The 14,326-nt window shown below is 39.4% G+C and overlaps 1 protein-coding gene across 1 annotated transcript in view; it reads right to left on the bottom strand.

Moving 5' to 3' along the window:
* The window catches only part of TET1 (tet methylcytosine dioxygenase 1), a 140,054-nt gene that overhangs the window by 91,513 nt on the left and 34,215 nt on the right, over window positions 1-14,326 (bottom strand). Inside the window, exons 3-5 of the mRNA XM_019538504.1 lie at window positions 6,694-9,262; window positions 4,363-4,453; window positions 2,579-2,672 (exon numbers count right to left, since the gene is read on the bottom strand). Coding sequence (XP_019394049.1) covers window positions 2,579-2,672; window positions 4,363-4,453; window positions 6,694-9,262 — 2,754 coding nt within the window. The remainder of the gene's footprint in view (window positions 1-2,578; window positions 2,673-4,362; window positions 4,454-6,693; window positions 9,263-14,326) is intronic.

The raw sequence follows: 14,326 nt of genomic DNA, 5'->3' as shown, positions 1-14,326 counted from the left end.
GGACCTGAACCTGTTCAGCCTCCAAAAGAGAAGGCTGAGGGGGGATCTAGTGGCCTGTTATAAACTAGTCAGGGGGGATCAGCAGGCATTGGCAGAGTCACTGTTCCCCTGAGCACTACCAGGAATGATCAGGAATAACGGTCACAAGCTGGCAGAGGGTAGGTTTAGGTTAGATATCAGGAGGCGCTACTTCATGGTCAGGGCGGCTATGGTCTGGAACCAACTTCCAAGAGAAGTGGTGCAGGCTCCTACCCTGGGGGTTTTTAAGAGGAGGTTAGACGAACACCTTGCTGGGGTCGTTTGACCCCAGTACTCTTTCCTGCCATGGCTAGATGATCTGCTCAGGTCCCTTCCGACTATAGAAACTATGAAACTACTATCATATTAAACATGGCTAGATGAATGTTTTATAATTAATCATTATACAGGTACCTAACAGTTTACTGCAGGGATGTCAAAGATGCAGGCTACAGGCTGGATCTGGCCCCCTGACCCCTATCATCTGGCCCCTGGTGACGCCTGTGGGTCTCAGAGCTGACCCACAGGCAGCATATGCTCTGTTGGTCTTGGAGCAGCTGCCATAGGGCAGTACCAGGTGTGTCCTAGAGTAGCCCAGACTAGTCCATACATACAGTATGGCCACAGAGCAGCCAAAACAGGACTGCATTGACTGCAGTGCCCACTCTGGCTGCTCCACATCTGCTGGATCTCACATGCACAGTCACTATGTGGGTCTGACCCAGCTTGCAGACCAGCCCTGTTTATATAAATCTTGGATGCTCTACACTTGAGCACAGCAATAGCTGAGTCAAAGCTGAGAAGGACATTTTATTCTAAATTTATCCTTTCAGTTGCTTATAATTTAAAAAAAATAATTGAAATTTCATATCTCTCTCTGCAGTTCAAAGGTCATTATTATTTGATTGAAACTTTGAGCAAAATTACATAATTCTACCTGAGTTAGAGGTATATGTAACTAGTTTTTCTCCATGAAAGAAACATGATAACCTTTTTCCTTGGTGCTAATTCACTTCAAAACAAATTAATATGACAGCATCATGCACACACAATGCACCCTCTGTGAGGAAGACTTACTAAGTCTAAAAAAGTATTTATAATACTATCTGTGCACTGCCACAGAGAGTACTATAAATACTGTGTATATATTTTCACCAAACATTCAAATATAAAATAGGTTTCCAAATCTACTTGCAATTGCATGGTCTTATACAGGCAACAATAACATTTCTGAAACAACCACCAGTGAAATCATGCAAATTTCCTAAACCTACTTTGCCAGATTGAAAATCTACTTCTGCATATATCAGTGGTTCCAGCAAGAATAATGAAAAACATTTTTATTACAACTTTTCCTGGAGTTTATTTTTGTTTCTTCATTTCCTGGCTCCCATGAACAATAAGTGCTACAATACTTAGGGTGAAAACTAACACTATAACATCTACCTTTCTAAAAATTTCCTAAAGATAGTAATGAACTCGATAGTAGATTAAGCTGAACTTCCTGATCCACTTTTTTTTTTTATCTTTTTATCATTTTGTTATCTTTAGGCATTAGGAGAACTGAGAAGTGGTTTTAAAATGTTAATGCACAGCACTTCAGCTCATGAGAGCAACCATACATCCCCTTATATCCTTTACTCACAATAACAATGCCATGTACAGACATTCAGTTTCTCCTGGGAGAGTCACTGCTCTCCCAGTAGAAACCAAACTGTACAGATGTTCAGGATTTTTCTCCCACAGAATATTCTGGGAGAAAAATAACCTGGGAACAACCACAGTTAAATTATTCATGGGAGAGCTTCTCTTGGGAGAGCCAATGTTTTTAAACATTATCTTCTGAAAAAAGCCACAGCACTGAATTCCAGCATCCCAGGGTGCTTTGTTCACACCCTCCCCCACCCCTTCCTGGAAGACAATGTGTTGTACTCTGTATTCTACTGCTTCAGCTGAATAGGGAGCAGAATATGTCCCTTTCACAAGCTCCATATTAAGCTGCAGGGAGACACAGGTTGACCCAGAATAGCTTAGTTCAGCCAATCAGGGCAGCAGTGCACAGGGCAGCCATCTGCCTTCAAGCAGACTAACAGAGCCTGCAGAGCACACTGAGATGTGTGCACAAAGGCCCTGTAGCTATGCAGCATCAGTACTGCAAGCTTTCTGCTTTTAGGGACTCAGAATTCAAATGTCTGTTCAGGCATCAACAGTTAAATTCTTCTACCAGGAAAACAAAACCAGGAGAACTCTCCCAAATCATATGAACTTGTGTATGAAATCTTAGTTAACTCTGCCTTTCAGACACTCTCATGACCCTCCTGCCCTTGGTTTAGTTGCTTTTCTAACTCTTGTAAGGGCCTTTGTCGCTTTCTATAACAAACTCAATTACAAGATATTGTAATTTTAAGTTTTCCCAAGCTCAAACAGTCAAGGAGATGCCTATGAAAAGCTAGATACACAATGGAGAACCAGGTACTTGTTCTACTGCAAAACTATAACATCAGTCAAATTTAAACATCATTATAAAACTGAATTCTACTATTTCAATAGAAAAACTTACCCACTTGGCAATTGGACACCCCTGAGAACTTTTTCCTTCCTTCCCTGTATAAACCACTACCTCTATTCTTACAGCACTTCCTTTAGCTCCATACCTGTATAAGAAAAAAAATGTTACGATTACAATCTAGAATCTGTTTTAAAGACATTATGACCTTCCAAGCTCTGAATTGGATAGAAACAAAATACCTACTTTAGGTTGTCAAAAAGCACAGCTGTCTAAATCAAAGCACACACTGAAGTGCTTCTATCTTTTTTCCAAGAAAGGACTGCTCCGAAAGGAGTGTCATTTTGGAGGAAGAGGTCATCTCTTCAATTTCTGTATGTAGTGAATGCATTCTAATACCTTATTTGTTTATTAGATTGACCTATTTCTGCTGTGGTCTGTTTTTCTGCAGCCAGGATTGTTGTAAGCTCAACCAGGCAAGGTACTAACCTTTATCCCCACTGACTTTAATTGGTATTGAATGTGCTCAGGTCACAGCAGGATTGAACCTAAAACTACTGAAGTTATGAAAAGATAAGAAAAGATGATGTGATGCAGCTGTTCAATTCATGTCCATGAGAGTAGGAAGGTGCTGTACAAATTAATGCAAAAAGGCAGGCAAATCTATCCTCTATCCACTATCTTCACAGTAGCAGGGCACTGGGGTGTGCCTGCTCCTTTAATGGAGCTAGTAGCCTGTGAGGCTGCTTGCAGGTGGTGCAGGGAACTAATGAGAGACTCGCCTGACTGGAAGGGGGTTTACTCACTCTGGAGCTCTATAAGGCCAGCACCTGAGCTGGTCAGGCAGTCTCTCCCTGGCAGCCACAAGGGGAAGAGCACTTGGCAGCAAGGCTCCTGAAGGGACTGCGGTGTTGCATATGATTTACTGGTGAAGCTTGGGAAGCTCACCAGAATGTCGCCCAGGGCTTGGAGGCTATCTTAGCTGAGAGGTGAGGGAAAGTTTTTCCTCAAAGGGGTAGGGGGCTGTTACCCCTTTTGGTGTTTATGTTCTAAGCCAGGGGCTTATTTTTTAGGTTGTGTTGAAGTTAAACTAGTGGTATGGGTTGGGACTGTAAGGCATGGTACACAGAGATCCCATTAGTACCTGTGGGTCACACAATCACCTTGAGCCCTGGCAGGGGCAGGCTCAAGGCCCAAGTGAGTGTTGAGACCAGACTGGGCAGCATGTGAGGCCACAAAGCCACACAGGGGCCAGTGGCCACAAGCCCAAGAGAGGCACAGCCAAGGACCCGGTGCCCAAAAGGGCTAAACTAGAGACGGTGCCTCAATGCCAGGTCCGATACAGTAGGCCTGGGCTAGAAGGCCTAGCTAAGAGGAAAGGGGTGGCGGTTAAGGAGTCTGAAACTCCAACAGGCAAACAACATCACAGTAACACCCATGAGGCTTGGGGCATGGTGTAGGGAAGGAACGGAGCCACGCAATTAGCCCTTAAGGTTGTAGGTTCCCCACAGTGGCAGTGGTAGAAAGACCCAGCAAGGGTCCTGGAAATAGTATAGTAGAAACCAATACGGTGCTGGGGAACCCCAATGGGGCCCACGGGAAGACCCATAGGCAGCCTACCTTTTTATCTTATTATTTCATCAAGGTGTGGGGAGCCAAGACAGAAAGGAGGACACTCTAAAGGCAGAGCAGGGCACAGTTGCAAAGTCACCAGGGGGCACCACGGCTGCCCCCGGGACCCTGACGTGCTCAATCACCCTTCCTATATTTGTATTTATTTTGTTTTTGCAAGTAATAAAATGTGTGTAGTACTACATGCTGCACTGTTTTTTTCTCACCTGTTTTCCATTATTTCCCTGACAGCAGCAATGCTTGGTCCTGTCCCAAGGTGTGTATAATATGGGCCTTCATCTTTCTCTATAATTTGCTCTGCCGGAAGAACGAGAAAATTAAATTGATTGTGTACAAAATGTATTCACAATGTTAAAAAATACCTAAACACATTAATTTATTGGGTTATTTCCCAAATTAAATGCATAAAATCTTAAAGGCTTTAATCATGATTAATGATTTGTATATTAACAGATACCTTAAAGAATGAATAAAATACAATGTGCAATTTGTTATCATCCATTAAACTACTCGTGGATTTTTCTCTAAATTATAAACACACAACAACATTAATACTTTGCACTCCTATAGCAATTTCCATGATAATCTACATTATTTACATATATTCATGAATGAATCCTCACAATACTCAGTGAAGCAGGGAAGTATTATTAATTCATTTTAAACAGTGGAACTAGAAGCTCATTTTAAACAGGGAGAGCCAAAACCCATAGTCACACAGGGCAGATCTGGGAAAAAAATACAGATCTCCTAACTCCCCATTTGTATTTTATCTACAAGACCAGAAATTAAGGTCCAGATAATAAAAAATGTTCCAGTGTGCATCTTTCTTTTTCACCTGTGGTTTTCTATTGCTAGGGTCACCAGTTAAGCTGCACCAATAAACCTGTAAGACACCTTGCATAGTCTCCAAATAAAAAAAAGACTAGTTTGAAACACTGAAATCCTTTCCTGACCACCCCAAGACCTGGTCCTTTCCTGTCCTGCCAGATCTTGAAGATCTGTGGGCTCACTCCGGCCTACCCCTTGCAGATTGTCATTCTATCCTTCCACAATCCACATCCCTCACTTCCCCTGCCATATCCTGTAAGAAAGATTTGTCTCTATTAAAAGCAGCAAAAAGCCACCCCATGGGTACAACTTGTAATGTCACTTAAGCCTTGAACACACATCTATCTGTAGGACAACACAAATATAGCATTATGTGGGTATATACATGTTCAGAACCCCCTCACCCCCTCATCTTGAGTGCCAAAAAGTTGCCACAAAGGCATGCTCTTCAGTCATGGAGCAAAAGGATGTTCCTTTGCTCCCCCTGCTCTCAAGAGAGCCCATCTGTGACCCCGATCACTGACAGTCTGCTTTCTCCTCTGCCAGAGAAGGCAAACATAATGATTACTGACAGCCTACCCAGTTCACCTTCTCCAGCCCGGGGGAGGGCAGGCTACCTTTAACAGCTGGTATTCTGGGTTCCAGAGCAACATTTCTCTTCACCCACTGCAGGTGGGGAGAAGGGGGAGGCTGTCTAACAACTACCTACTGCTGCTCTAGTGGCCAAACCAGTAGCAGGCACTCTGACAGCTTACTGCAGAGGGCTGTCAAGGAATCCACAATTCTCCAACCTACCAGCCCTTGCAAGGGGAGTGGAGGGAGAGGGCAAAGCACTGTGGGATAATGGAGGTATGAAGGACCCCTCCTGTAGTACATCCAATTGTACAGATGTTACATATGCCACAGCAATACACAGAAGGTCCTATTTCAAACAGGAACATTTCTGTAGCACAGGCACCATTTCTGTAGCACTACAGGTGAGATGAACATCTGTCCCCTCAGATTCTGGGATAACAGGCATTCATAATCCTTTTGCAAGGTCCTTCATTGCTTTTTCGATAAGTAAAGACCATTCATTACCCATAACCAGCATAACCTGTGCCCCACTTTGCTCCTTTGATCAAAGCTCTTCAAACCTGCCCCCATCTTTTGTCAAGTCTGCATTGTCACTAAAGGAAGACAAAATTTCCCTGTCATCACATGAAAATTACTTCATGATCTGAAGCATATCAACGCAGAATGTTAATGCCCTTTCTTATTCCTGTTCACACTTACATCCTTACCCTTAAGGCTAGACACTTACCTGATGAGTTTTTCTACCTTGCAGTGAGCAGGTTTAAATGCCCCAAAAGTTATCCACATTGGAAGGAAAGGGTAAAGAGGAGCACCTTTCTCCCCTCCTCCAAGGAGCAAAGCATCAGGGACCCTTCAAACAATGAAACCCAGGGAGACAGGGGACAATATTCACAAAACGAAAACATGTAAAGGGAACTTTCCAAAGTTAAGAGACATAATGTGAAATATGTATGTCTAAAGCAATCAGGACTCATAGTAGAGATGGTATCTTTTATTAGACCAACAAGATTTTTGCAAAAAAAATTTTTTTAATTGCAAGTTATCATCTCTACTACAAGTCCCGATTGCTTTTTCCTCTAGACCAGTACGGCTACAACCTGGATACCTGACGTATGTCTAAAAACACTTACCAACGCAGTCACAGGTTGGAAATTCAGACTGTCCTTTTTTTGTTGGAGTATCTATTAAATTTTTTGTAGGCGTGTCCAGGAACTTCATAGGAGATTCAAGAAAGCTGCTGAGTGTATTCTTTGCTGGAGAACACCTTGAGTCTCCTATACTTTGTGTCTTATCAGTACCCAAACTTGTTGATGTCAGAACTGTAACTTCACCTGCACACTCTATATTCCTGAGAGTTTCTACTGCATCTGGTAAGTGGGCTTCAGCACAAGTAACAGGTGGTGTTTGCAAGTGCTGATCCACTTTTTGCCCTATAGCACTCTGTGAAAAATTTGCTTGAGTTTCACAATATATTTCACTAACTCTCTGGTTAGACTGATTAAGTGTCTGAGACAAGGGATGTGTCTGAATGACATTCGTTGTTTGCTGTACCTGAGAATTATCATCTTTTTCTGTAAACATCTGTATGTCTTCACTTGGTTTATTCAAACAGGATTCTGTTTTTAATTGTGAAGCAGCCATTGGATTACTGGAAGCAAGTTCACCATACTGTGAACAGGTAACAACAGTGTCATTTTTCAGTAGATCCATACCTAACATATCACTGGATCCTACAGCTTTGATTTGCTCAGTTACTACTTCACAGCCAAACAGCCTGTCTTTTTTTTTCTCCTGTAGTACCTCAGGTAAAGGTCTATGGATTTTTATCTGAGTTTGTGGTAGAAATAATCTATGTTTTTGCTGTGATAAAGTACTTTGATTTAGTGCCTTCTGGACTTTGGTTCTGGGAGACTTTTTTTCTGATGCAGCAATTTTTGAATCCTGTGACATGGTTTGACCATGTCCGTACAGTTTTGATGACATCCAAACATCCTGTAACTCACTATGCTGGCATGCTGACTGCTCTTGCTGCTTTTCATTACTTTGTTGATTGCCTGTATCTTGAGGCTTCTTTTTGTGTCTCTGCTTCCATGGTGCATTTTTTCCCTTTTTTTGTGCCGGATGTTTTTGCTTTACCAGCAAGGAATTATAATTGTGCTTTATAAATACAGATTGTTTTTTCTGCAGTAGGTATTGATTTTGGTTATGTTTTGGTTGCATCTCATGTGATATAAGATTAAGAAGTGAAGTCTTTACATCATTTTGCTGTTCTGGATTTGTCTGGTTTGATTCAATTATTGCTGCAAGTTGAGTTAATTGTGTAGCTACATCTTCTTCATCCTGACTGTGAATTCCTCCTTCCTTAATTATGGAATTACTTTTTAAGTTCACATACTTATGATCTTTCTTTTCTAACTGGCCAAGAATCTCCAATTTATTATTCATTTGTTGGACATTACATGACTTGTTAGAACATGGAACAATGGTAACTTTTTCATGGAGGGAGTTTTTTTCCTTGGCAGTAGGTCCTGAAGATGATTTTGCATTAGTTGCTAAAACAGATAAAGGCTTAGTATCTCTTGGACCTAAATGAGATTTATATAACCCATCAATCTTACTGGCAGACTTATTATGCAATTCTGAAACAGTATTTTGGCCATTGTACAACACTGCCTTATTAAGGAACTGTTTCTCTGAATCAGCATGGTGAGACAAGAGCTGCTGTTCATTCTGTAAAAATGCATCTTTGATTTCCTTTAACGTAGAAGATGTCAAGGCAGATGAAATGTCCCTTTTGGAATGGTGGAGTAGATGGGAAGTTGTTTGTTGTTCTACATGATCAATACTTTCTGTTTTAGTTGGTGTTGAAGCTTCTAATGGGACTTCTGATAATTTTGTTAATGCTTCAATAGCTACTACTTGTTCTACGGTTAAGTTTCTGTTTTTAATCAGAGACAAAAAAGTTGGCTGAAGTGTAGAATTTTCATGTTGTGTCTTTTTGTTTGATATTTTAACTGCATCTTTCTCTACATGGACTGTTTCAGGCACAGGGGTACAGCATGCCCTTTCCTGTGGATCCTCAATGGAATTGCTTTGCAGAACTGAATTATCATCAGAAATTTGAAAGATTTTACTGGTAGAGTTTGATTTCTGTCTCATGAAAACACTTCCTTGTTTTTCTGGATGAATACAGCAAACACTTGTTGTCAAAGCGTTTACAATATTATTCAAATTAGCAGTGTTTGTCCAGTGTGTATTATGGGAGTTGTTTTCTCTGCAGCTGTTTGTCAAATCTGCCTTTTCTTCTACAATTAATTTTTTCAGTGATACATCTGATTCTGATGGTGAATAATGTATGTTTTTGAGGCCATTTCTAATGGTTTGTGCAAAAATCTTTTTTGGCTCAACTAACTCACTGGGAGAGACTGTTTTTTCACCTTCTTCAGAATTTTTCAAGTGTTCATTCCCTGTCACAGTTCCATGGAGATCTCCATTGACATGGACACCAAAAGACGGTTTCTCATTATTTGTCCACTTTTCTGCTTCTAAGCCTGTCATGCTTTCTTTTTCATTAGACTGTACATTTTCAAAGGGCAGTGTTTGGCTTGTTTTCACCCTGTATTTTTCACCATGACCACATATACTGCATTCCATGGGTTCTGGTCTGAGGCCATTTACTGGTTTGTTTTCTAAATCCGCCTATAAAACAACAGGAAAAATAAGAGTTAGCTATAATTATTGTTTAAATTATTAAAATTAAGAAGCATTCAACCTACAGTGTCCTGACAGTGAGAAATGCCCTATTTGACCAATACCAAAGCAGTTGAAAAACAGCACAGTCTGTCAGTGGAAAATCTGAAGTCCAAAGATCTCTTTATACCATGCTGGTAATGTAAAAAGGTCTTAAAATACAAGCAAATATAATGGGCATTAGTGTAAACAAAACTCAGATCATAAGGCCTCAATCCTGTAATGAATTTTGTACAAGCAGATACAATCCTCTCTGGAACTTATTGCAGGCTGGGAACTGTGGGCTAGTCTACTGAGGAAAGAGTTACCAGTTACATCGGTATAATTATATCTGTACAGTCAAAAAAGGTATAGTTCTATTTATTCAACTCTTTATATTGGCCCAATTTTGATTCCAATACAGGGGTGGCTGTTTTCAGTTCATGTCAGAACCAAAATGGTTCATCCCACAGGCTGGAAAGCAATCCCAACAAACAGTCAGGAGCTGAGATGAGTAACCAGGAGCCAGAGGCAAGAAGCAAGAGGTCAGGAACTGAAAAGCAGTTGGGGGATAGGACAGGGCAGGGAAGGAGATGAATGGAGGCAAGATCTAGGAGAGGAAAAGGAAGACCAGGTGAGACGGTAGTAAGAGACCAGTGTAAAGCCTGTTGCTATTTCTCAGTATGACCTTTAAATGGCTGAGCTGTTTCCTGCATGCCTGCACCCACAAAAACAATGGGTACCACTCAAACAGGTCACAGAAGTGTAAAGTAAAGCATTACAGTTTGGCTTCAACTTCTCCACAAATGGCATAAACCAAAAATGTCACTTCCATACCAGAGTAATTTTCCTCATGTAAGTTATATAGGTTCAAATTCACACATTAGATTAAACCAACAATTACCTGCTATTTTAAGTACTGGCACCTGCTGTACAATGAAGCCCCAAAGCTGTTGTACCATGTCCAATAACAAATTCAGAAAGAGGATTGGGAGATGCTGCATCTCCTATACCAGTTGAAATCTTAAAACTTTGTTTTTATTACATTTAAAATACATAAGTCATCATGACTGAGAACCTAATCTTCCAATGTGACACAAACATGGCACAATGTAGGACTATCTTCCAGAACTCACTGAAAGTCTGAAAAAAAATGGACGGCCTTTAATCTGAATTTGCAGCAAAATACCTAACAGCATAATTTGACTCAAGAGTTTTGAAAGAGGTCAGAATTCCCAGCATTCATCTTACATCTGCTTTAACTTTGGGGGAATGCCTGAGGACAGCCTAAAAAGTCAACATGATTAATCATTTCAAAGCAGGGGAGAAAGTGGAAGATCTGAACCCCTACTAAGCTTTGAAGCCATCTGCCACAATTTCACACACACAACTTAAAATCCTTAAAATTAAGCAAAAAAAATTAAGCAGGAAGGAAGTGTTGCATAAGGCTTTGCATAGCTTTTCCATACAAGTGTGAATTTCACCTCACTTAGTACAATGGAGCAACATGTTTCTTTTATATAGCAAATTAGTAAGGGTCTCTTGATGAGAAGTGAAACTGGTACACATCCATGGTCCAAGCTAGTGTGTAGTCTGTATCTTACCAAAGAATTTACTGACTTCTAGATATTCCCTAGTGTAACTGAACCATATTTTTCTTATTTTTTCATTTTTGTTTCAATAATCTTATCTTGTGGTCCATTAACCACTGGTGTTCCACTAGGGGGCATGGTTAATGGCCTATAAATCACACCTCCTCCACCCCTTTTCAGTTAAACATTAAACAGTAAAGCTGAATACTGGTCAATAGCAAATTCTAAAATTTGACAGAAGTCCATTGCTCAAAAAGACAGAGAAAAAATAGTCTAATATTTGAGTGGAATGTAGTCCCCGTCATCACCAGGGCTGCATATGAAACTATTTCAGTGATTAGACAGAAACTGATTCCTTTGAAAGAATGCTCAGACTGTAGCCCAAACAAATGATGATACTAAAAGCCAACTATAAAAATGAAAGGACCTATATAATTTGAAGATATATTAAAGCAGAAGTCAAGGAGGATAAAAATAGATGATAAAATAAACATTGGATTTATTTATTTAAATCAGCTTTTTACTGAACTATCATTTTCTTTTCAGAATTTAATCTGATATTATGACAACTTATTTCAAGATGTAAACTTACTCCATTAACTTAACAGAACTCATCTTCTGTATAAGCAAGTTCTCCTCAAATTTTAGTGGCAAACTGTCTTTTAAAATTCTATATAGTATCATAGACAATTAGGATTGGAAAGGACCTCAGGAGGTCATCTAGTCCATCCCTAATTATATTATCTGAGTCAAGGCTACCTGGGTCTTAAAAGCCTCCATGGATGGAGATTCCACAACCTCTCTAGGTAACCTGTTCCAGTGTTTTACTACCCTCCTAATAAGAAAGTTTTTCCTACTATCCAATCTAAACTTCCCTTGACATAACTTGAGACCATTGCTCCTTGTTCTGTCATCTACCATCACTGAGAACAGTCTAGCTCCATCCTCTTTGTCACCACCCTTTGCTTATATAATATTAGAGGGAAAAACATTTTTAGTTTTTGATGTCAACTTAACTTTCTAAATATGCTACCTGTACTTTTTATTACAATGGAGTGAATGCTAGTATTTACATGTTTCCCCAATATATTGCTAGTTTCTGTTTTCAGACATGCTTTTGCTCTAATAACTTTTGATTTCATTTCAGCTAGCAAGTACAGAATTACTACTCGCTCCTTTTAGACCTATTCAAAATTGATAACTACTTAGAAGCTGAAAGTTTGTTTTCTTTTTCCAATCTATGAATAAAAACCATGTGGGAAGAGGACAAACTTTTCTAATTCTTAAAAACCCAAAGAACCTAGGGGCAGATTTTAAAAAAACTTTAGTCAACTAAAAGATGCAAATAGCTATGTTTGGAAGTTTCAGCATGCACTTAATCTACACATTTAGGCACCAAAATATCTTCAAACATATGGCCCATTGTCACCTGAAACAAACATTAATCTATTAGCTCTAATTCAATAATCACTTTGTTTATTAAATCAGTCACATTCAATATAAGGAAGAAAAAAGTTGGTGGATTAAAAATAAGTTTTTCCTTAGTAAAAAAAATACTAAAATACTAATTTGCATTTTGACTTCAATGCCAAACAAACCACATCCAGTTTGACACACATCCTGAATAAAAACATATCTTCTAGTAACGAAGAAATCTGTCATTCACACTTATCTAATATGATAAAAAGGTAAAAGTTAGAAATCAGAATAAATTTACTGGAAGGTATATAATTACTTATATAAATTATCATCAAAGTAGTGCATCTTACTGTTAACAAAAAGTGATACCAAATTTAGTGTGAAACTATATTTAGCTGCATAAACATATTTCAATAGTTTTATTAAAAAACCAATACAAAATTAATTTATTTTCCTTAAAAAAAGGAAGCTGAATGCAAAATGCAAAATAAGATTACAGTTTTTGAGATCAAAGTTTCCTGTTTGGTGATTTCACTCACTTTGGTTTTTAATAATTCTACCCTCCAGGCAATGCTTGCAGAAACTAATGCAAAATGAAACTTACAGATCAGACAACAGATGGTGACTGGTGTTCACAGTTTTCTCTCTGATAAAGAAAACATGTTAAGAAAACAGGGACCCTACAATACAAACAGATAACACCTAGATTTTATCAGAGGCTGCACAAGGCCTTTAGAATCATTGTTGCTAAAATAGGTTCTCAAGTAACTGTACAGTAAAAGTAAAATCCAGGGAAATTCAGGCTATTGAAGGAGATCTTATTTAACAAACTTCCATTAAATGTAGGCACTAGCTGCCATTAAATACAGGCATCTGTTAAGCTGAATTCTCCCACGCTATCCATCTACAAGGCTGTACAAAAACTGCTTTTAAATTTTTTTTCCACATATAATTCTGTATTATAAAAAGGAAAGCTGAAAGTTGAAACTATATTTTTTGTATGACAGGAAGTGTAACTAAGATGTAAAGATAGTCGCTAGCAAACACAAAAAGGAAGGACAAGTTACCTCACACCAGCTGCAACAGATTTAACAAGGAACAGAATAATGTCTAAGTAGTAATTAAACAGAAAGGGCTGATTCAGAGTTAATCAAGGGTACTCCAATCTACAACTCCTGATCCCAAGAGACAGCTTTAAAAAAAAGCTAAGCCTATATCACGTTATAGGACATAAAAGACTTCTGAAAAATATTCCTCACCTGCTTCCCATTTTGAAATATGTCAGTCCCAACATAGTATGTGTGACACAAAACTGATGTTCTTAAATTGCAATTTTGCTGCTGAAAAATTATTTACCTTATGAACAAAGTCTTATGAAATGATTATTGGAAGCGTTCTTTAATTTAAAGGGATTAATTCACCAGAATTCCTAAATGAATACATCCTTTGGGGTGAGAGGTATGTTCTAAAAAACTGAAGAGGGGGAGGATATGGCTCTTCACAAATTTCATTCCCAGAAACTGGAAGCTTCAATACACAAAATCCATTCACATACATGTGGGTGCTACAAGATTCTTGGAACTTCGTACAGCTGAGCTAATTAATTCCTTTTGCTGCAGTTCTCTTAACTGTGCTTTGTTCTTCAGTAAAACAAGTTTAGCTAGCATAATGTTGCTAATGTTGCTGCTGCGCTTGAAAATCTTCAGGACAGTCATTTAGGCACCAGTCCTACAACATAGGTGCCCTGCTGTGTTTGTGTGGAGTCCTTGTGAGCTTAGTAACAAAGTATCATTCTAAAGATCAAACTATTTCCTGTACTCCTTAACTTCTAGTAACATTTATGGAAATTACCTGTATATGCCCGGGATTTGGGGGGCCCTGCCCTACAGGAGGGGGACTGGTGAGTACCCACTCCTTCTCTTCTCTCTCCCTGGGGGGCTGCGCCAAGTAGGGGCCTGGGCCGGGGCTTGACCCGCCCGGCTCCACGCAGCCGCCTCCTCCCAGGGAGCGAGGAGTTAACCCC

This window comes from Crocodylus porosus, unplaced genomic scaffold (assembly GCF_001723895.1).
Source record: "Crocodylus porosus isolate Cpor-Errol unplaced genomic scaffold, CroPor_comp1, whole genome shotgun sequence".
Lineage (NCBI taxonomy): Eukaryota > Metazoa > Chordata > Crocodylia > Crocodylidae > Crocodylus > Crocodylus porosus.
This window is presented reverse-complemented; position numbering and strand designations above follow the sequence as displayed.